Here is a 24,170-nt window from a genome sequence, read left to right as displayed (position 1 = left end):
CCCCTCCCCAAAACCACTGCCTTCATGGCATCCCATACGATCCCCAGTGGAGGACCCGAGGCCCTATTCTTGAAGTAGTTAGTTATCACCTCACTTATCTCTCTACACAGTGCCAGGTCCCTCAGTACCGGCTCGTGTAATGGCCATGTGCGTCTAATTCTCTCTGGCCTACCCACCACAGAAATGGAGATCGAGACTGGGGAGTGATCCGAGAGTGTCCGTGTATTTGTTTCCACCCCCAGAACACATGGATATAGTTTGTTAAGGTCTGGAGAAGCCCCCATAAACATGTGAATAGTCTCTTCCCCATGGAATAGTCTCCAGGCATCCACCACCCCCAATTCTTGAAGGTGAGATGCAAAGGATATGGCATGTTTAAAATCGAGCCTGGTTGCAAGCAAAGTCTTGTCCACCAGAGGATTGGTACCAAATTGAAATCCCCTTCCAACAGGTGGTGTCCCTCCACAAAGGGAAGCACATGCATAAGGAAATCCACTAGAAAAGCATCTTTCCCGGTATTGGGGGCATATAGAGACATTAATGTAAACATATATTCCCAAAGTAGGCCCTTGACACACAGATATCTGCCCGGAGGGTCCCATAAGATCCAAACTTAGACAAGGGTACCTGTTCTCCCAGTAGTATAGCCATCCCCTTCTCTTCGCATCAGCTGAGGCAAAAAACGTTCTTGGGAATGCCTTAGTACGTAGCCTCTTTTCATCCCAAGTAAGCAGGTGGGTCTCCTGGAGGAAGGCTATGGAGAGGAAAATATCACCCAATTGCCTCATTACAGATTTCCTTTTTATCAGAGAATTCAACCCTTGAGCATTTCATGAACACATGTGAATGCAATCCTCCACCCCCCAAACCTTTGCTATATTAGCCATGACTCATATCCTGACCCAGCGCAAAGCACCAGTTCACCCTATAATTAAAAGAACATTCCTATGTAGTATGAATCTAAGTCGGCACCACAATCATATTTTGTACCGTAAAACCCGCCAGCCCCCCAACAACAGACAATGCGCCACCCTGAGTGTAAACCTCTCACCCTAGAAGCTTGAATTGGAGATCTACTTACAGGGTATCCAAGAACTTTTGCAAACACAACCATCTACCCCTCCCTCCCTTACACTAAACTGAACAGTAGTCAAAAGAAAGCGAAAGTTACACATCTAGTATCCCAACGGGTAATCCGAATTGGAAGGCAAAAAAAGACTGCACATAACCTATGCTCCATCTCCCCGCCTCCCGCCCACCCAGCCATGAGCCCACCCTCATCCTTCCAACCACTTCTCTTAAATCTACCTACAGCAGGCCCCTCCCACCACTCCGCAGTCCAACCTCACTCGTCATAGGCCTTTTAAAATCTTCCTGGCAATCCGCTGTTCCAGTAGGTGCACTTTAAAGAGAGCCATAACCACTCAGCACTGCTTTGTTTGGTCCCAGCCTCCTCAGGTCTGCCCGAATGGACCCTTCACTTTCCTACCCCTACCCGCTTTCAACCATTTCTGTGCTCCCTCCTGTCTAGTGCCCGAGCTCAGGACCTCCACCTCTGCCCCCCCCCACCTCTTCGCCCCTAACCTCACTATCTATCAGACTCTCCACCTCCTTCAACGTACAAACGGACCTTCTTCCCTGATCGGTGAAGAGAAGCGCAGTCGGAATCCCCCACCTGTAGTTCACCTCCTAATTTTGCAGCCAATCAGTGGGGGGAATCCCCTTCGTTTTTGCTAAGGTAGCAGAGGCCAGATCCTGATACAGGGAGAGGAATGTGCTATGAAATGGAATGGTCGTCAAGGTTCTAGCCACTGTCATTATGCGTTCTTTCATCTTAAAAAAAGTGTACTTGAGACAGTACATCTGGAGGTCTATCCTGTGTTAAGGAAGACTGCTTCCTCGTTCGGTGTGTCCTGTCCAATTCCATGGCTGAGTCCTCAGGAAGCTTCAGAATGTGGCGAAAGAGATCCCCCGCACAGCTGAGGAGATGCCGCGGATGCAAATGTTTCTTCGGGAGCGGTTCTCCCCATCATCTTACTTGTCCTCCAAGGCCTCACAACGAGCCTCTAGGGCATCCAGCCTGTTGGAGCATTCGCCCACCTCATTCGATTAGTGTCCTCCACCTCAGAGACCCGCTGCTCCGTCTCCGCAACCCTTTTGTCCAGTGCCAAAATCTTATGGGAGAGCTACTCGGTGCTCTTGTGGATTTGCCTTCTAATTTCTGCAAGGAGGTCTTGGAGATCTGTTTTGGTGGACACCTGGGTGAGCAGAGCTAGGAGTGGATTAGCCCCATTGACCTGAGCTGTCACCATTTTACAGCGTTTATTCTTGTCTGCGGTTTGAACATTGAGGATATATCTGCCCGTTTATCTGATTTGGGCGTCTTAGCCAAGCTGTCGACAAAACTTGCTGAAATCTGGGAAGGAGCCGCCAGGGGTCACCGACCTCTGGTTCCAACACCTATCTGCTGGTCAGCCTTGAACATCTGCAAACTCACCCCGCCTGGCTCTCCGTCTGACAGTTGCAAGATCCACCCCTGCAGGTGTGATCACATCAATAGTTGCCCTATCTGTAAAAGCAGCCTCAACCTCACTTTGGTACCCTCCAAGGTAGGCCCAGGCCCCCAAAAGCCCCAACTGAGCCAAATAGATTTCACCAGTAGGGAGCTACCTGCCGATTCCGCCTAGCAGGTCTACACGGTGTCCAGTGACCCCAGTAGATATGCAGTTCCTGCTTTTTGGCAGGTATCCTGAGTACATACAGGGAATGCACTGGCGAACAACGCAGCAGCCCGCTGAGAGTTAGGAGAGCATCCAGACTCCTTAGCGCAGGTGCCTGCTATAGAGATTGCATTGCAGGGCCCTCATGGTAGTTCTTCTGGACAGGGGACTCACCTCGGGCTGTATATTCGATGAAGTGCCCACAATATTTGTAATTCCATTGATGGGCTGCAGAGGGGCTCTACACTAGACCTTTTGCCACAGGTCCCAATAGACCATTCCTTTTGGGATAAAAAAAAGAAAAAAAACAGAAAATGTATGTTCAAAAAATCCCCCACTTGAACAAAACCAAAAACTGTGATGGTAATTTTGGATCCAGGGGGTGATGGACCATACAGAAGACCCAGTCAGGTGACTTAGTCCAGGAAGAAGGCTGGAAAATAAGTCAATGGGCCAGACGGCCCACACCATGGTAACAAACCAACAAGAAAGGGACTACTTCTCCCATAATCCTGCTTTGCCAACTGGGAAAATCCCACTCTCGACTAGCAAATCATGCTTATAGATCTGAATCAGGAAGGTGAGGAAGACCAGGTTAATCCGCAGGAGGGCATTTCAGAGCCCAAATGGGGCAGCATTGGGGAACACCCCCACCCCTGTCCATTTGAAATCCAAAGCGGCAGCAGGAAGCCTAGTCTTCGCCCATAAAGTATGGATACACACAGGTAGAGACCCACTTCCTTCTTACACTACCAGGAATACCAGAGAGGAGATAACTCATGTCTTATGTCAATTGCCAGGACAAGGAATAACCTGCAGCAGTCTCATCCATTACAAGCAATGAATAGATACCAGCACTACACCAAACACATGAGAAGCGTGTTTTTCCTAAACTACCATCCTAAAGGAATAATTCGTAATACATACTGTGACCTGTTTGACACAGGAGGACGCTAAATTGGGAGAAGGGGAACAAACCAGCACATCCTTCCCAGCAAGCAACAAAAACAGACTGAAGTTGGATCAAAGAGGGCAGCAGCTTCCCCATTTAAAGACATCCTTTCATGAACTTGGGGCTACAAACCATTCAAGCCATGGAGCATGCCCAGAGCTGGCATGTGACCCTTGTGCCCAATCAGCCTGAAGCTAGTCAGTCCAGGTACTATACAAGGGTCAGCTCCCATGACCAGAGCGGAAGGGAGTTTTCTGGTACAGAAAAAGTGAGTCGTGGTGTTAAAGAGGAAAATGATTGCTGGAGCAGAGAGGAAGGTTGCTGGGCTGGTGGTAAAACCTGGAGTGGAACACTAGCTTCTAAAAGCCAGAGGGTAGAGGAAGACTGCTGTGCGGGCTTTAAGACCTGGATTGCAAGACCCAAAGAGGAGGGCAATATTCCTGGTCCGACTAAGCCCTGGAGTGGAGTGGTGAATTATAACTACTGGAAAAGAGAGGCTGATTGTAGGTCTCGAATAGGAGAGACTGTTTGTAAAACATGGGGAACAGAGTAGACAAAGCTGGAGAACAGAATTGAAGAAAAGGAAGGATGTTGAAGTGGCAATTAAAAGGCAGATGAGTAGAAGCCTGGCCACAGTCTCAATCAAGAACAGGGCAGAGCAGGCAAAGTCAGAGGCCTTTGCGACATAGACAGGGAAAAAGAAGATGAAGGCTCTGACCAAGAGGAAGCACAGTAAAAAAAAAAAGATTACTCCCCAGGTGACAATTACGCATTTGTATTTTTGAACAAGCAGGCACTCCACACTGCCAAAACCCTGGGACACAAACATGCATCACTCCAGGGCTAACTGTGTTTAGAGGGGAGGATTGTGGTGAAGGGAATTCTCAGACGTTGACGTTGCCCTGAGGCATCATCAAGATTGATTATATGTCAGGCCTTGTGCACAAGCTCTTGGGTTGTGCATGCACGTGGATCATCAAGCTCTTGTACTGCAGCCAGTGTGGCAGAGTACATAGCTGTTGGATGTCATGCTTGGGAGCAACAGTCTCTCAGGGCCTTTCTTTCCTTGACCACGAATAAGCTTGGGTGTCTAGCTGGAGAACACACTCGCTGGGAACGGCACGCTGAATGAAATGTTTCTGTAAAGTGGTAAGAAAAGGACACATTTTCATAATGTTCAGTAGGTTAATACAAGTGGCAGTGTTAGTGATCTACAACTGCAACAATTCATCACTATCAAAGCAGACCCCAAGATTGCAAGCCTTGGCAGACAGAGCAAGGTCAGGTGGTCATCACATAATCCCAACCTAAAGTCTCCTCGCATGTAGCCAGGGAAAGGCCGTCGCTACCTGATTCTAACCCTGGGAGTGGTATAAGAAGGGAGGATCACATGGGAGGAGAAGGCTGTCGGGGGGGAATGTTGGACAAATCTATAATTCCAGAAGCACTTTTGAAATATTTACTTATTTCCCAAGATGTACAGTCAATTTGTATCCCCCACCCCACAATACTTGTAAACAAAAGGGGCCAAGATGTAATCTATTCTCCTTAGAGAATCGCTCCCATAGGATTATTTTCCCATTATATTATACTTGCATCTGAATATCATTTGGTTATCTTACAGACAGGTGGGCATCCTCTTAAGGACTTGTTCAATTCTCCCCCTCTAAGAACCACTGGGCATCAATCAGCAAGATGGGGTCAGCTTGCCTCCACAGACTGGTCTCCCTCTTTCCACATTGGGACTGACGGCCTGGGTCTTTAACTCCAGGTGGGTACCGTTTACAACACGTTGCCAATAATCCATCAATGGGTTCAAAGGGAAAGCAATCATTTCCTTCCGGTTATCGTTTCTCCTTTTTCCACTTCCTCTCCCATCAGCCAGTGAGCGAGCGTCTGGGTCGCCCCTAGAATATATGGGTTACATCTTTTATAGAATAGACCTTTTTGAGGTGTGTACAATTCCTCTAATTTAAATGGTCAATGTATGTGATTGGACAGTGTTCCAAATGTGACATCACATTAAATGTATCCCTTCATGGGCATATTACTTAAGGGGCAGGCCGATGGGAGTAACTTCTGAGCCAGGTTTCCCTCCCATTTTGACGTAATGTCATCTTGGAGTTTTCTGGATTAAACGAAAGCAACTTTTCTGAAACAAGATATTCCATACATGTATTCACGTTACCAATAGATTCACCCAAATTGCCCTCTCTGGCGCAAACTAGATGATGTAATTCATCTCGATAGAACACATGTGGCTTTCAACTCGCTTATACTTTTATACATACATTATTTTTCGATCTCAAATTGATGTCCTCACCAGCACAGACACCAGGACATATGAACAACTGCTGTGCATAATTTCTCGGGAGGATAGCTCAGCGGCAACGTGCTCGCCTTGGCAGCAAGACGACATGGAACCACACAGGTTTGATCCCCGGGTCCGCGCTTAGAAACCTCTGGGTATTAGGCGCATTATAAATAACCTATCATATCATATCAAATACAAATGTGCCTAATTTACAAAATAAAGAGAACATTACACAATGTTTGTTTTGGGTCACCTAATAGGGGATGTCAAGCTGACATTAAAAATAATGAGCTCTCTAGAAGATTTTTCTTGAAAGTTTAACAGAAATATAAATCCAATGTTATTTCAATTATGCTTTTTTTTTTAAATCTCGTAAACCTTACAGAATATTACATGGCAGCCTTTAATTTTTCTGCCCAGCAACCAAAACATCTGGTAAAGTCCTTTGTAGTTTAAAGCTGCTGTAGCCATCTATGAAATATTTCTCTTGAGCCTTGTCAATTACAATTTTATTTTACAGGGGCTACAAACATCACTCATTTTGCAGGCCGTCGCACACATGTTTGTTATAAAATGGCAGGTTTCAAATCTTTTCCTTCGGGATAGATTGCCCTACACTTCACATCATCAATAACAATCAGCAAGAGTATCAAACAAGAACTCCAAACAGGTGACCTTCTAGCATGTCCTCTTTTGTAGGGATATTTAAATATGTAAAATACTGGCTCATAACTCATTCTGCACAATACATTTCTAATGGTTTTAAAAAATATATGTTGCTTTATAATGTAATCTGTGTGCTTTCCAAGCCAGGTCTAAAATAAACAAGGTAATAGTTCATGAAAGTCAAACTTTGACAAATTTTGCTGTACAACAAGAACTGGGGGGGAACACTCTAGTCAATTGCTGTACTTGCAGACTCAGATCAAATCCCAGTTTATCAATTAACCAAAGTGCAATTGAGAGCAAACCATGTTACACAGTGCCTAACCGCTGCCAGCCTCTAATTATTTCCATGTTATGGTATGTGTACTTTTCCGATTGCTTCAAATCTCCATCCATGCTTCAGGAGTTGTACATTTTTCATGCATTTATAATTATGTGAAGCATAAAGTAAAACCAAAAGCAGCTTTAGGGAAATAAGTGTGCTGATGCAGCTGCAGATCATTTTCTGTGTAATGAATTTTGGCTATTTGGCAGCTTATCTGTCTAAAATTCGGCTTGCCCCAGGCAGGGAGAATGGATGTGTTGTGCCAAAATACCTTAGAAAATTGGGATGGCTGGTCTCTGGCCAGCACTACAACCCTCTTAAAAACCTATGATACTTGCTCCAGCGCCAACTCCAGATAATGGCAGTATAACAGGCTTCAAAAAACCTGTGAGTGTTAATACCACAAAAACATTGCCCTCAAAACCCTCAAGTTCATTCTTGCCATGCGTGAAGATGACATCCTTTTCCCCCCTTTGAATGGGCCATATAGTCCTGTATCTATATAGGAAAGACAAATACAAATCCCAGAATTATGAGAAATTAACTGGATTCCATTTTTATCAAGCATGACACGGGGATACTTGAGAGCTCTGTGGCTTCTCCACTTAAAGCTATAAAAACAGCATCAACAATAAATCTAACAAATGGTGCAGTAGGATGCCCAATTTAGTTCTGTAATAAGCAGAGAACCTAAAGCCTGAACCAGCATTTAAAAAAGCGCGTCATTCATCCAAAACACCAATAGCAAGACTCACAGAAATAAAGTTACCTAGATACGACACAGAAAGTAAAATAGTAAAGCTCTAGCAGATAATTGGATAACTCAAACATTCAGTTTTGCTCTAAAATAATTAAATATCACATGGAGATCCAAGTACATCTGCAGAGCGGTGTACTGCGTCTGAGGTCAGGAGGGTGGTACAGTGACAGGAATGTATGTGGTTTCCAGAGCTGAAAAGCAGAGCAGTTCAGATCATGACTAAAGAGGAATGGCACGGTGTGCGTACCCTAATGATGGACAATGAGTGGATGCTACAATTCAGGATAGTGATACAATATAGCAAAGCTGCCTGATCTCCTTTTCAACCACCACACAAAAACAATATATATCGCCTCTCCCCCAGGGCATGTCCGTGCACTGATTTGTGACAGGAATAGTTGATATTTGAAGGTCTGGCAGCCCGAATCATCATGTTATGGGCAGATGGACAGTCTGAAGTAAGAAGGCGATAACTGGCTTTTTACTAAATTGTTCCATAAAATGCTACTTTTGGCTTTTGTGAAAGTGTCTTGCTGCAGGGGGTGGGTGATCTGTCCCTTACACACCATCTATATTAAAGTCCCGGTCTAAGTCCCGCTTTGCCGCTCGAGGATACTGATTCTGCTGCTACTGTTTTGCTGGGAATTTCTGCCGTGATTTGAACTGTTTGACAGCCGACACTACAGTTCCCAGAAGGCATTGGCGTTGGCTTGTACACCTTCTGTTGGGCGGAGCTATTTAAAGAAACTCACGCGCGCACCGCGCGCGCGCACCGGCGAAGTCCCGGTCTAAGTCCCGCTTTGCCGCTCGAGGATACTGATTCTGCTGCTACTGTTTTGCTGGGAATTTCTGCCGTGATTTGAACTGTTTGACAGCCGACACTACAGTTCCCAGAAGGTGACCACAGATAGAGATCTACCTAATTATACTCAGCGGCGAAGTCCCGGTCTAAGTCCCGCTTTGCCGCTTCGCCGCGGTCACCGCGGCTAGCGTCGAAAGCTGTTAACACTAATAGTGTTAAAATCCGATCCTGATACCCTGATCTGGATATTGACTATAATCCAACCATGAAACGACAGATAAACTCATTAAAGTCTGGCATGCCGATAGTTACATCGCATAGATCCAACGGCGCCAGTTACATCAAATCTCCTTCGTTTGCCTATTCAAAAAGAACTCGCCTCAGTTCCACTCCATGTACAAGTAGCCGAGGTATAAGTCAAGACGAATTAGGGCCACTCCATAAAATGGACATTCGCCCCTTTTGTAAAGGCATAAGTAATTTTGATCATCCAATACAACAAATTGGGAAGCCTATAGGGCTTTCCTTACAACAACCGACAAAAGAGCTTATGGACATAAAAAAATCCTCAGATGACCATCTCGTATCTAGCAATACTGGTGGGAGAAATTTAATTGATAAAGAAAAGTCTGCGGTGCATATGGGTGAAATTCGAAGTGGCGAGCCTTGTATTCCTACTACAGTCACCGTTCCAACTGTTAAATTTGCAAAAGAAAATGTCTCACTTACAGACAGTGCCATACTCACAAATGTATTAACTGGTGTTGAGGCGCCGCCGCCTAATGTTTGTAATATTTCTGTAATAACTGTGGGCGACTCATCAATTTCTAAGTCATCTGTGAATTCTGTGCCGCAAGACATTCCTATCATTGATTTAGAGAACAGCTCCTTGGCTGTTTTTTCTCACATGGCTTCTGAAAACCTATCCAAATCCCCGGCTCTTTTCACAAACGCCAGCCCTGTTGATTCAGTGGCAAATCCTTCTTTCGTTGCTCCCACCCCTAGAAAGGTAACTGGAAAAGCCATCTCTGACATGTGTCCTAATGACACTCGGTCCGTGGACATAGGTATAGCTTTAACATCTATGAATAATGCTATCCTAGCCTTGGCCAAGCTCTTCGAAGTGTTGGTTTTAAAGGCTGAGACACATTCAAATCAATTTGACCAGATTTTCACAAATCAGTTTATAATCTCTGACAAACTGGATTACTTGAAAAATGTGAAACCATCACCAATTGTCAACCATCCTGTATCTACACAGACTATCATTTAACGATCCAATCGTCCAAAAATATCAGCCCTTACCGTTTATACTAGAGCCTATAGTGGACTCCATGGAAAGAGAACTTGAACCAAAAACGATCCCCACATATGCTCTCTTTGAGTCTAAAAAGACAAAACACCAGCACAAATAAATCGACATCACAAGTACAGACTAAGAAAACAAAAAATATGAAAATGGGATCTCGCCAACCATCACAAATCAAAGCTTTTCTTAGTAAACTACCTACCTCAACCACTCCTGCTGCAGTGGCTTCAAAAGCCATTACAAAAAAATATGCATTGCAAAAGCAAATCAAAAAAGCTAAAATACATTCGGCCCTTGCTGCTCCAGTCTTAGCGTACAGCCCTTTAAATAAATTGGTCACTGTAGCAAATCAACTCTCACAAAATAACCTCACCGAATTGAATGTGAGTACAGTGGCCAATGATAATCATGACAGGCCCAATCTAACAACTGAAACGACTAACAAGCCTCCCATGGCTCAGAACTTGGAGCCTAACGAACAGCGTCGTCAAGAAATATACAAGGCAGTCGATGATTATTTAGCTTTAAAAATAGTCCCAAAAAATATAACCTTGCTGCAGGAAACTCCAGCTGTACAGACACCTGTGCCTGCAGTTGTATCGATTTTAAAAAAACCACCTTTATTGGATACGACGGGGTCTTCCTTAACCAACTCTTCTCAACCCACATGGAAGACGCTATCTGCAAAAGAGCTCAGGTCTGAGGGACCCGGGACAAACCCAGTTCACCCTGACAATATAGAATCCCTTTTACAAGCAACTCTAATTAAACTTTTGGGGACCTCCAACACTCCTCAACCAGTCCCAATCTCAAATCCAGACAATGGTGCTAGGACAAAAATGAATGAACTAACATTAGCAAATAAACAAAAACCAATTGCTACTCGCTTTAAACGACCAGCGATTCATTCATTAACCCTCAGTTGTCAGCCCCCACCTGTCAGACAGTACAATCTAAATCGGGCGTCCGTTCTGTCGATATTTCATGAAATCCCGGACCTCGATGATATAGGATCGGTTGACATTGAACTTGTCGAATTTCCGGACGCTTCAAATCAATCTCTAGTAAATTTATGGATTAACTCCAGGGTGGTAGTAAATACTATCTGGGCCGCGAAATCCCAAATTACTGACCTTGGTTTTATATTACTCCCTTCCTCAGAGGTACTAGATAAACCTATCATACGTTCTTCGCCCGTCCCGAACCAACAAAGAAATCGACCCCAAGAGCGACTTGCACAATCCTGTAGGTGCCAATGTCAACCTAAACAAGAATAGCAAACATCCCCCACACCATCTAATTTTCATTTCGCTAGTTGGAACTCCAGAGGAAATCGACATTTATTAAATAATTCTCTTCTACATGATTTGTACCACGACGTAATTTTGCTCCAAGAAACTTGGTTAACAAGCACTCCCTCTTGGAATAATTATGATGTTTGTCTAGCTCCCGCAGTAAAACATCGGGTGGGTCGTCCAACCTCAGGTTTGCTAACTGCAGTTAAACAATCCTCTGGTCTAAAAATATTCCCTTGGTATTGTCCGAACGAGTTCATACAGATGTCTAGACTGAATGGTGCTAACTACTCATGTGCTGTCATTAACATCTACTGGAACTATATGAGAATCTCTGATGATAGCTTCTTTGAATCCTTAGCACAGGCTTTCGACTTAATCATGATGGATGGGCATGTTAACTTGATCTACTTGGCAGGTGATCTAAACTTACACTGTCTGGGACCTTTCGCCAAGAATGAACAAAAACGATTTGACATGTGGACCATGTTTATTAGATCACATAATCTTCACATGTTAAATGGATCCCTTTTACATGACATCCCACCAAGACCGACATGGCATCGAGCTAATAGCCTCAGCATCATCGACTTTACCTATGTCAATGCGAAGATGCTGGATATGGTCTCAGACTTTTGCATTATAGAATCACAGGCAAGTGATCATAACATCATGCACACAACTTGTTGCTCCAATAAAATGACCATCAATTTCCAACCAATCTATCTTAAAGGGACACGTAGTAAATCCGGCAAGAAACCGCCTAAAGTGGTCGGAACACTCCCTAAAAGCTTTCAGATCGTGTTACCATGCCCATTTAACAAGCAACAATATAAATGACACCATGGCTGAAAATGTACATTATGATCTGATGCAGCTCTTTCAACCAAGCTCCACCACTCATAAGCACAAACAAATTCCGCATTTGCACATCACTAACCCTGAAGTCAAACGTAAAAAGTCTATAATGCGAGCTGAAAAAAGAAAGGCCAATACACTTCCTCCAGAACTACGTCGGGTTGCTCTATCGCAAATTCAAACAGACTATAGAAACTGGGCTAGAGGCATCAAAGCCAAATTATATCAGGATGATGGGGAAAACATGCTAGTAGCCCTAGCCTCAAGAAATTTAGCCCGCTCATGGCATGCTATAAATCAAATAACATCAGGTCATCAAGTGGCAATCCAAACAAATGATGTCTCGGAGAACACGTGGGTTTGTTATTACTCTAAGCAATTCACAAGTGACCAAGCACCCTCATCTGTCTCACTTTTAAAGCACGACACGGTATTCAATCTACACTTCACTAAAGAAGATTTAGAGCTCTTAATCAAACAGACCAGTAATTCCAGGGCCCCTGGCCCGGACGGGCTGTCTAACATGCAGCTGAAACAATTCCCAGAGATTTGGGCTGACATATTATTCCTCATGTTTAAAACAATCATCAAATCTCAAAAACTCCCTACATCTTGGAAACAGTCGATCCTCATACCGATCTACAAAAAAGGCGATCGTGCATGTCCTGCAAGCTATAGACCCATCTCACTATTGGATGTAACGGGAAAGATCTTTTGTCGACTCATTTTACGAGAGTTAAATGAGTGGACCAAAAACCATTTGAGACGTGATCCTTTTCAATCTGGCTTTGTCAGTGGCCTGGGAACAATTCCCAACATCATTACCATCAATATGTTGAAAGCACAATATTTAACTAAGAAACAGACTTTATATTTTGCATTCATAGATTTCCGGGCCGCATTTGATTCAATAGATCGAACACTACTTTTCGACAAACTAAAAAAATTTGGTTGCCCTAGCTCCATTTTGGCGTTAATTATTCAATTACATACGGATACTTCTATGCGAGTTCGCCTCACACAGGAAGGTTTACTATCGACATCCTTTCGGACGTCTGTTGGACTCAAGCAGGGATGTATATTAGCATCTATTCTGTTTAATCTGTTTATATTAGACATGGGCCTATGCTTCCGAGATATCATTAATGATGCCCCAGAATTGGGTGGCCAACGCATCTCGTGGCTGCTCTATGCAGATGATTTGGTCTTACTTTCACAGACCCCAAAGGGCTTGCAGAATTTGTTGACCGCCCTCTCACACTATGTAGTCTTAAACCATCTTACAGTAAACCTGTCCAAATCTCAGATCATGGTATGCAAGCCTCAGGGTAAACGTAGAACTTATAATGGACCGTGGTTTTTGCAGCGCCAAACCATGGAAACTGTTTCGAATTTCAAGTACTTGGGAGTTGGCATACAAAATACTGGCACCCAAGCTGCCGCTATATACATGCTAGATACAAAACTGCTGACTCTCATATCACAAGCGAAAATCCTTGTATTTAAGTACGGAAAATTTACACTAAAACACATTCTGATGTTTTACGAACAAAAGGTGACGCCCGTTTTGCTATATGGTGTGGAGTCAAAATTATATTCCAATGACAACTCATGGAATAACCTTGAAGCTTCCTTCTGGAAAAAGGTGCTGCGACTTCCAAACTGCGTACCTCTGCCCCTGCTAAGATTTGAATTGGGCTTGAACTCACTACATAGTAGAGTGAAATGGAAAATGTGTGCCTTTTTTCGAAAATGTTTGCTTGGAATTACTGATGTTAACATTCTGAGCACAGTAGCTCGCCAACTATCAGGATCGTCTGCTCCCTTTCCAATGAAATGGCGGAACACGGTAATAGACACATTAGCTAAAGCTGACATCTCCTTACAATTCCTCATAGAAAACCCAAGTGGTGCAAAGAAAAAACTTTTTCGCTGGGACTGGATTGTAAATTACGAGCTATGTGCAAAGTACAAAGATTTTGCCCCTAATCTCTTTTGCCCTAAACGTCTAGGACAAACGGCCGGATACTTGCTAAAATGCCCTTCAGCTAACATTCGTAATAAATTTTTAAGAATGAGGCTAAATTTATGGCTGACGAGAGAGATTATGGTTAGGCGTAAAACTATTCATGTGGAGCTCAAATTTTGCCGTTTTTGCAAAAACCGATATGTGAAAGAAACGCTGCCACATCTCATTGTATCTTGCCCACACATTTGCATGTTACTCGAGAAAAACATTTTAAAGATCTTTTGAACCTGTACATGGAGAAGGATGAGAATGAAATTTGGAGTATTTTATTCAATAGCACTAGATTCTCAATCATGAAAGCTATCGTGCATTTTTTAGAAAATGTTTTACATGATGAGATATTGTTAGATGTATAAAGTATAGTCTCATCCAAAATCCAGTGTCGAAATGCGGAAATCGCAGATTTTTATAGTGGTAATTGTACTTGTTTTTATCATGGTTACTTTAAGCATTTTATCTGTTTGCTTTGATAAATTTTATCACTGGTTCGAACGTTTTAGAAAATGTAATAATCTTATGTATTGTTAATTCCTTTTCACTATTATGTAATCATGTTGCCACGATAATCATATTTTCTAAGAATTTTGAAAAGTTGATGTAATCAGCTATGACAAAATAAAAAAAAAAAATAAATTAAAAAAAAGTAGGGCTTTCTTAGTAAGCTTTCACACTGAAAAACACAGCCCATCCACCTGTTTCAAAATTCATAATCATAAAACGTTTAGAGTGAAATTCAGCAATCTAACACTTGAGAGCAGAATAAAATTAAAAAAAACTGCCCAGAAAATATAAAAGAAATGCTGAGTGTGTTCAGGCATCAGACAAAACTACATGATGTTCACATTTTGTCTGTTAAAGATAGATTTGTTCCATCGAATCTCAATTCACTAGTCAAGAAGCTACATTTAACTTGTAATTTGCATATCCAACTCCAAAATGTGCTACTGTGAAAGCAAACATGCATTACTGAAAACATATTTAAGCATTATGTATTGTGAATGAAACATTACCTGAATTATCCCAGTCTCTTCTTACAAATGCTTTCCTCTTCTCTTCAAGGAACTGGCTGGGGATAAGGCCCGCACTGCCTCCTTCTTTGACATGGCTAGCCTGAAATCAGTTGTTAAACCTTAAATTGAAACAACTACAACTTTAGGTCATCATCCGGTGACAAAATCAAACAATGGACTGCACAGAGACTGAAGTCAATTAATTTAAATAAAATCAGTTAAATCATTCGACTAGGTAAATTTCAAATGTTACAAGTGAACACATTACTATTCAGTCCAAACATCATGAGTGCATTATTTTAATTCCCCAACCTAAAACAAAGAAATAAAAAACATAGTGGCACACGCTAGAACACGCCCAAATAAGTAATTTACAAAAATCGTTTCTATGCAAAGTAATCATGTTTAAATATTTGTGTAATTTTGAAAGTATATATTGTGTTTTTTCGTAATTTTGTCTCTGCCTTCTCCTTTGTTCCATCAAAGGAGGAATTAACAAGGCTTATTTTTTTTGCATAATTCAGCAGAGTCTGTCAGTCTGTAACCGCTTACTGGTCATATTACAGGATTCAATACGAATCGGATTGCTGAGTTGGTCATTGTTCTTTGGATTTGTGTTTCAGGTCTGTAGTGCCAGCATCTCTGCTGCAAATCTAGTCCTCTTTTTAAGTAGGGGCTAGGACCCAAATATATATTTGTCTTTAATGTGTTTACCCTTTGGGCGGTTTACTAAATTGTCAGATGTGGTGTAGCATATCTCCTAGTAGAGGGCAGTGCTGCCCTTAAGGATACGTGGGCTGACAGGTACAGTAACCATTCAGAGTGCAGCATTTTGACAGATAGTTCAGGCATTCTCTTTTTCAGTACTGAAGTGGAATGCTGAGAGACAATGTTAAGGGGGTTTCATGAGTCGTAGCCCCTGGCCTACGAGTTTTAACTTTATAAATGCCAGGGTCCCCAACTCTTTTAGATATGGAAGGAGAGACCACCCCCATAGTACTTTGATATTTTTATGCTACCTCTATAGGAGGCAGATCCATCAGGAGAGGTGGGGTGTCACTGCATTAAAGAGGGCAGAGTCCCAGGCTAGCTTTGGACACTGATGATCAGAAGGACTGGCTTAATGTTGACAGAGAATGACTTGTTGGAAGAAAGAGGTAAAGGAAAAAGGGTTCAATTCAATGAGAGGTTTTACCAAACCCCACAAAACCTGTAAGCTAGTCAGTTGAGTGTCATGAGGTGGACTGCTCAGAACCTTTAGTTATATAGTCCTGTAGAGTGTTTTGGGGAACATTAACCAAACCTTGCTAACATGTAGAGAACATGATGCACACTAACCTTGGTAGCCACCTGTACACTGACCTTGTGACCAGTGCTGGAAGTGGAAAAAAGGATCTAGTGGTACTCTGGCTGCATCCAAAAAGGGTGGTGGTGATTGTGGGAGGCACAGGGTAGGGGGTTTGACCTTTGTTTTGCAATTTTCAATGCATCTTTTTCCATTGTTGCCAGACTACACATTGGCAGGATTAATAAACTAATGGCTCTATATTCGTTGATGACAGAAATATAAATACAATATATTCATAAATAGAAATCTTTGATACAACTTTGCAAATTAAACGAGATACTATTTGTCACATCTTTTTAGAACTGTTTTATTAGCGTTACATGTGAAGAAACATTTACACTAAAAACCAATTGCAAATATAGTTGAAACGTATATTGAATGGCAATAAAATGTGAACTATATGAGTTCTATACATTGTTAGTAGGTAAGAGAACAAGTTACTCCCTTACCTGGTAACGTTGTTTCGATGGGATGGTCCGACGCAGTATTCCATATCTATGACAGGTAATCACCACAGCTGTGCTGCTTTGGAAAATTTTCGGCGTCTGCGTCCTGCGTCGATGATGTCGATTCGCTGTCCTCGAGGGCCTCCATTGAGCCGACGCCACTGGATGTTATAAGTAGGAGGCACGACGCCCGTAGCCGCAGTTGTAGATTTTCCCAAAATGTGTGGCACCAATCGTCTGCCAGTATGACCACAGAAAGCCTTGCGGAAATGTAAGCTGCAATCGCATAAGAAATTCTGAAAGCAGGGCAGGTAGGGAGGGAGCAGTATGGAATACGTCATTGGACCATCCCATCGAAAGAATTTTACCAGTTAAGAGAGTAACTTGTTCTTCGAGGGGATTGGGTCCTCCGACGTATTCCATATCTATGACAGACTCCCAAAGCAGTACCAACATATGGAGGAGGGAAAAGAATTTAGAATATAGAAATTTAGAAAGCCCAATTAAATTGCAGAGTAAAGGACCGCCTTTGCCAAAGGCCAGATCCTGCCCATGGATAGAATCTAGGGGGTAGTGTCTTACAAAAGTATGGACCGAAGCCCATGTGGCTGCTTCACAGATGTTACGAATAGGAACACCCCTCTGCAGGGCAGTAGAGGCAGCCATACCCCTAGTAGAATGGGCCCGTAAGCCTACCGGAGGGTCCTTACCCAGCAAGCGATAACATTCAGAAATTGCCAAGACAATCCATCTAGACAAACTCTGCTTAGTAACAGCTTGTCCCAACTGCCTTCCAGCGTTACCTATAAAGAGCTGATCGTCCACTCTGACCCGGGACATGTGTGAAATGTAGAAACTTAAAGCTCTCCTAGGATCCAACCTATGGAGCCTCTCCTCTTCCTTACCAGGATGCGGAGGAGGATAAAATGCCGGAAGAATGACCTTCTGGCTTAAATGAAATTCCGACACCACTTTCGGAAGAAAGGAAGGACGAACCCGAAGGACAACCCTGTCCTTATGAAACACTGTGAAGGGTGGCTTAACAAAGTGCCTGCAACTCACTCACTCTGCAAGCGGAAGTAACCACAACTAAAAATACAGTTTTAAGGGTTAACAGTCTCAAAGGACAAGAATGTAAAGGAATTTTGAAATAAGAAACACTTCTCAGACAAGCGCTTAAATATGGACAGCGCCGCCAGGTAACCTTTAAAGGTGCCCACTTACTGGCCCTTGTGGGCTAATGATAGCAAAAAAGAACCACAGGAATGTCACATGAAAAAGGATCCACATTCTCAACCCTGCACCAGTCGCAGAACTTTCTCCAACGGCAACGGTACAGGGACTTGGTTGCAGGCCGTCTGGCCGAAAGCAACACCTCCATCACGTCTTCAGGGAGGTCCCAATCCTTATAACTCAACCTTTCAGAAGCCAAGCGGGAAGGTTGAGGGATCTGACCTCTGGATGGAGAACCTGACCCCCTCCCGTGAGAGCAGATCGTCTCGGTAGGGAAGACGGCGTGGAAGGCAGATGAACAAGTCGAGAAGGTCCGTGTACCAACAGAACCGCTGGGCATCAATCAGCAAGATGTGGTCAGCTTGCCTCCACAGACTGGTCTCCCTCTTGATTTTTTGCCCCCTTCCCTGGGGGCAGATGATCAGCCATCTGCTCCCAGGGGGGCCCTAACCTGCAGGCCCCATCCTTTGAAGGGCCTGCACACTATTTCCTGGTGGCCCTACCCTCCACCCCCCCCAATTGGATAGGGGGCCACCTCATGTACTCCTGCCTGGGAGCATAAATCTGCCCCCAGGGAGGGCTACAAGGGGTGACCTCCTTTCCACTTGGTGTGGGAGGGGGAGGGCCACTATCATTTCAGGGGGGCAAAAAAATCCCAGGCCCCCTCACCCCCACCCCCGTTGCTTTCCGTTTATTTTTTGTCCCCTTCCCTGGGGGCAGATCAGCCATCTGCCCCAAGGGTTGTACACGTGCCCCCATGCTTTGGGGGCTGGGGGGGGAGGGGTGCTTACTGTAAGCAGCCCCCACCTCCCCCCGCATTCAAAGACATCCCTGTGTCTAGTGGGCATTGTTGCCCACGCATCGAGCGCTCTGCGCCCAATCCGCAGGCAGCAATGCTGTCACAAAGGGTGTCATTGGAAAGGGGAGAGTCTCCCCTTTCCAATGACACCATTTCCGACAAAATCTGTGGTGGCTAGGGCCCCCAAAACCTCCTCCCCCTTCCTATCACGTTTTTTTTATTTTGCTTTTTTTATGCCCCCACCCCTGGGGGCAGATGGTCACCTGTCTGCCCCCAGGGGTCATTATATATGTGCCCCCATGCTTTGGGGTATGGGGGGGTGAAGGCTGCTTACTGTAAGCAGCCCCCCCACATTGCAAACGTTTCCCTGGTGTCTAGTGGGCATTGCTGCCCGCGCATCGAGCGCCCTGCGCCTGATCCGCGGGCAGCACTGCTGTCACACAGGTTGTCGTTGGAAAGGGGAGAATCTCCCCTTTCCAACGACACCACCCCCGATCTCCGGCTTCAAATACAGCCGGAGATCGAGGGGGAGAAAGGTGAAAACTCACCTATTTTCACTGAAGCTGCTGTAGGACCCTCAGATTGCATTTTTTCTGACATGAGGTAGCATGAGGAGTAGCGCGAGTACAGAGTATCCAAGCAGATAAGATAGATAAGACTACAAGCATCCATGCACCTTATCTTGGGGAGGAAGGGCAGGTGCATTTGAATCTAAGCAGATACAAACATCAGAAATATGATTACGGTGAGTAATGTATCCCTTCTGAGGCTTGTGGAATCTGCTTAGATCACATGCTGTGCATAGATTAGCGAGCAGTGTTAGAAGGAGGTGGGATATGAGAAGGGTAATGCGCGAACAAATGTCTTAGAACCGCTTGTCCCACTTGAGTATCTGTCTTGGAATGAGTATCAATGCAGTAGTGCTGAATAAAGGTGTGAATAGAGCTCCATGTAGCTGCTTTGCAAATGGTGTCAAGGGGTACATTTGCAATGAAAGCCAGAGTGGCCCCAGTACCTCTTGTAGAGTAGGCCCTTGGCGTAAAAGGCAGTGTCTTTTCTGAAAGGGAGTAACACAGCTGGACAGACTATCCATTTAGAGATGGCAACTTTAGAGACGCAATCTCCTTCTCTGCCTGTAGCTACGGAGATGAACAGTTGATCTGTCTTTCTTAGCGGTCTGGTATTGTCTACGTAGTAGAGGACAACTCTCCTCACATCTAGTGTGTGGAGTTTCACCTCAGCAGAGCTTTTGGGTTCTTGGAAAAAGGCGGATAGCTCAATGGACTGGTTAACATGGAATTTTGTGCCGACCACTCTTGCGAGCGGTGTCTCTCGACCTCTCACGACCGACCCCACTCGGGGGCGCGGACGGCTTAGTACCCTGCGACTCAAGAATCGCCAGCATTTTCTTCCCGAAGGAAGCCCATTCCTCCGGCGTCGCACGGCTGGTGGGGTAAGCGATGTGCCGGGAGAAGAGGACCTGGAAGACGACCGGTGTCGGCGCTTCCGAGAATGCCTCGAAGAGGCTGAGGAGTGGTGAGACCGACTCCTAGAAGGAGACCCACGAGACTTCCGACGATGACGTGGAGAGTCACCCCTCGAATCATCCGTCGAAAGCCCCGCAGACTTCGACTTCCGGGGCTTGGACACCCGACCTACTGACAACTTCTTACGTTTGCGTAAGGCTTTGGACGTGAGCGACTGGCAGCGATACAGTCATCCGTGTCGTGGACCTCCCCGAGGCACCAGAGGCAGGCGTCGTGCGAGTCCGTCACCGACATCTTGGACCCACACTCCCCGCACTTCTTGACGCCCGGACGCGTGGTCGAAGATGAAGTAGAAGACATCTTCACACGAAGGATTTTCACAAAAACGAACAGGTTCGAAGAACCGAGAAGAACAGAACTCCAAAGAGTCGAGGCGTTAACCGAGATTCACGGAGCAACAGGTTCGCGGAAAAAACGGAACTGAGGCTACGGGCGTCGTGCGTCCTACTTATCACATCGGATGACGTCGGAGGAGGTCCTCGACGACGGCGCATCGACGTCATCGACGCAGGACGCAGAAAAAAGTTTCCGAAGCAGCACAGCTGTGGTGATTACATGTCATAGATATGGAATACGTCGGAGGACCCAATCCCCTCGAAAGGATCCCGCACTGACAGAGGTTGCATTTCACTGACCCTTTTTATGGATGTAACGGCTACTAAGAAGGCAGTTTTATAGGTCAGGTGTTTGAGACTAGCTTTATGCATGGGTTCCAAGGGGGGGGGGCCATGAGTTTAGCAAGCACCACATTAAGGTCCCACCCTGGTGGTGGGTTAGAAATTGGAGGTTTGAGTCTCTTCACCCCTTCCATAAAGACTTTGACAACTAGCACTTTCCACCATGACACTTTGTAATGGGAGGTGGTGTAGGCTGACAGCACCGCCAGGTGTACCTTGAGTGAATTAAATACCAATCCTGCGTCCAGAAGGTGGAGCATGTAGGTGACAATATTGGAAGAAGTGCAATCAATTGGGTTGATTTGTTTATTCTGGCACCAAATAACGAATATTTTCCATTTATCAAAATAACAGTGCCTTGTGTTAGGTTTTCTTGATTCCTTTAAGATATCCATACATCTCTGGGGTAAATTGAGATGGCCGAAATCTATGACTTCAGGAGCCATGCTGCCAAGTTCAACAAGTTTGGTTGAGGATGCACTGTTTGTCCTTCGTGCTGGGAGAGTAGGCTGTACCAGCACGGGAGTCTGATGGGGTTGAACATTCCCAATCTGCGTAGGTGTGGGAACCATGGTTGTCTCGCCCACATAGGAGCAACTAGGATGAGCGTCATCGATTCCCTGTGTAACTTGTTGACCACCTTCCTCATTAGAGGGGTTGGTGGAAAAGTGTAGGCAAACATCCCTGACCAATTCATCCATAGAGCGTTCCCCTTGGAGCCTGGCTGGGGGAACCTGGATGCGAATTCTGGGAATTGTCTGTTTTCGCTTGTGGCAAATAAGTCTATAGTGGGGAAACCTCACTGAGAGAAGAGATCTCCTATGACTTCTTCGTGTAGACGCCATTTGTGTTCTTGTGGGAGGGGATCTCTGCTCAAAGCGTCCGCTAGTGAATTGAGATCCCCTGCAACATGTTGAGATGACAGGTAAATGTCCAGTTTGAGTGCCCATATCCAAGTTTTCTGGGCAAGCCTGGACAGATTTGGCGAACGAGTGCCCCCTTGTTTGTTTATGTAAAACATTGCTGTTGTGCTGTCTGTTAGGATCTGCACTGACAGGTTGGATAGGTGGGGTTCGAACGCCCAAAGCGCTCTGAAGACTGCCAGAAGTTCTAGCAGGTTGATGTGATTCTGAGCCACTGTGAGAGACCAGAGACCTTGGGCTGTGTGGTGAAGGAGTTGTGCTCCCCACCCTGACAGGGACGCATCTGTTGTGACTATGGCCTGTATGTCTGTATCATAAAAGGGTTTCCCCTTTGAAAGATTCTCTTGTCCACCAGCGAAGACTCTGTACTAGTGTTGGCGAAACCACCTCTAGATCGTCCCACTTACCACTTGCCTGTGACCACTGTTTCGCCAACCATTCTTGCATGGGTCGCATGCGCAGGCGCGCGTGGGTAACCAGGTAAATGCATGATGCCATCATGCCTAGCAAACACATCGCTTTGCGCACCCTTATCTGGCGACCAGACTGATAGAGGAATTTGCAGTAACAGATTCCAAATTCTTTCCTCTGATGGAAAGGCCAACCCCACTTTGGTGTCTAGGACAGCTCCTAGGAACTGTTTGGAGGTGCTTGGCACCGGGCTTGATTTTTTCTCGTTGATTGAAAAGCCCAATTGGAAGAGGAGGTCGATTGTTCTTTGAATGTTGCATCTGCAAATTACGGGGGTTTCGCCTGTGATGAGCCAGTCGTCTAGGTAAGGGTACACTGGGATTGCCTCCCTGCGTAGGTGCGCCACCACCACCGCCAGTACCTTGGTGAATACTCTTGGAGCCAAGGCTATACCGAAGGGCAGCACCTTGAACTGGTAGTCCTGGCTGTCTACCTTGAAATGCAAGAATCTTCTGTGTGCTGGGAGCATGGAAATATGAAAATAAGCATCTTTCATATCCAATGTTGCCATGTAATGACTTTTTAGTAGGGGGATTATTTCCTGGAGTGTAGTCATGCAAAATGTTTGTGGCTTGACGTACTTGTTTGCAGAGCGTAAGTCTGGGCGCATCATTAGATCTTTTTTTGGCACAAGGAAGTAAGTTGAATAAATACCCTTGTTTACCTGGTTGCCCGGGACGAGTTCTATTGCGTCCTTTGCAAGAAGAGTGACAATCTCCTCGAGGAGGATTCTTTGGTGCTCCAAGGAGTTTATTTTCTGTCTTGGAGAATGGTCACGGGGGCGTTGCAGTAGTTCTATCCAGTATCCCGCGGACACTGTGGACAGCACCCATCTGTCCGAAGTGATCCCTTCCCATGCGTGGGTGAAGATGGAAATGTGCCCCCCTACTGGGGATGCATGGGAAGGGACCCGGAGCGGAATGTCACCGTTTGTTGGGAGGCGTAGCGCCTCTACATGGGCTGCCTCTGCCCCTACCGCGGCCCCTCTTTTGACCTCTGGCGAAACCCTGGGTAGCTTGTTGATTGCCGGCCCACGAGGTTCCTTGATTCTGGTAGTAATTGGACCCTCTCTAGGAGTTTTGGCCAGGAAAGCGATGAAAATTGTTATTTCCCCGCTGGTTTGTGCGCTTATTTGTTATTTGTTCAAGGGACCTTAAAGTGTCATATTCGTCCTTAGCCGTCTTTGGCATTTCCTCCACTGCTTTCCCAAACAGGACATTAGGTTCTACCGGCATGTCTATGAGGGTGGCTTGCGTCTTATGTTTAAACCCAGACTGCCTTAGTCAAGTGTGTCGTTTAATTACTGTGCTTTCTGCTATCAGCCTCCCTGCATTGTCTGCTGCATCGAAGTTAGCCTTGAGAATGCATCCGGACACTGATCTTCCTTCTGACGCAATCTGGACCAACTGGCTCTTTAGAGGTTCCGGTGCCGAGGCAATGAGGGCAGCTACCTGTTCACATTGGTGGCAGTTGTAGTTTGCTAGTAGAGTGGTGGTATTGGCAATGCGTGCTTGGTAGGCCGACATGGATGCCACCTTCCTACCTAGAGCATATATTCTCTTGCTCTCTTTGTCTGGGGGACCTTCCGAGGATGCTAGTGGTGTTCCCGCCCTCTTTCTGGTGGTAGTAACCACTAATGAGTCGGGCTTTAGCTGACCCCTTATGTACAGTGGGTCAGAGGGAGCG

The 24,170-nt window shown here is 45.1% G+C and overlaps 1 protein-coding gene across 4 annotated transcripts in view; it reads right to left on the bottom strand.

Annotated features, from left to right (window-relative positions):
• PALS2 (protein associated with LIN7 2, MAGUK p55 family member) overlaps positions 1–24,170 on the bottom strand; it is a 1,716,257-nt gene that overhangs the window by 642,564 nt on the left and 1,049,523 nt on the right. For all 4 annotated transcript variants that reach the window (XM_069648194.1, XM_069648191.1, XM_069648193.1 and 1 more), the window contains one exon: positions 15,041–15,140. In XM_069648194.1, coding sequence (XP_069504295.1) covers positions 15,041–15,140 — 100 coding nt within the window. The remainder of the gene's footprint in view (positions 1–15,040; positions 15,141–24,170) is intronic.

Source organism: Ambystoma mexicanum, chromosome 2q (genome assembly GCF_040938575.1).
Source record: "Ambystoma mexicanum isolate Mex_15411 chromosome 2q, UKY_AmexF1_1, whole genome shotgun sequence".
Taxonomy (NCBI): Eukaryota; Metazoa; Chordata; class Amphibia; order Caudata; family Ambystomatidae; genus Ambystoma; species Ambystoma mexicanum.
The sequence above is the reverse complement of the archived record's forward strand: the minus strand, read 5'-3'. Positions and strand labels throughout refer to the sequence as shown.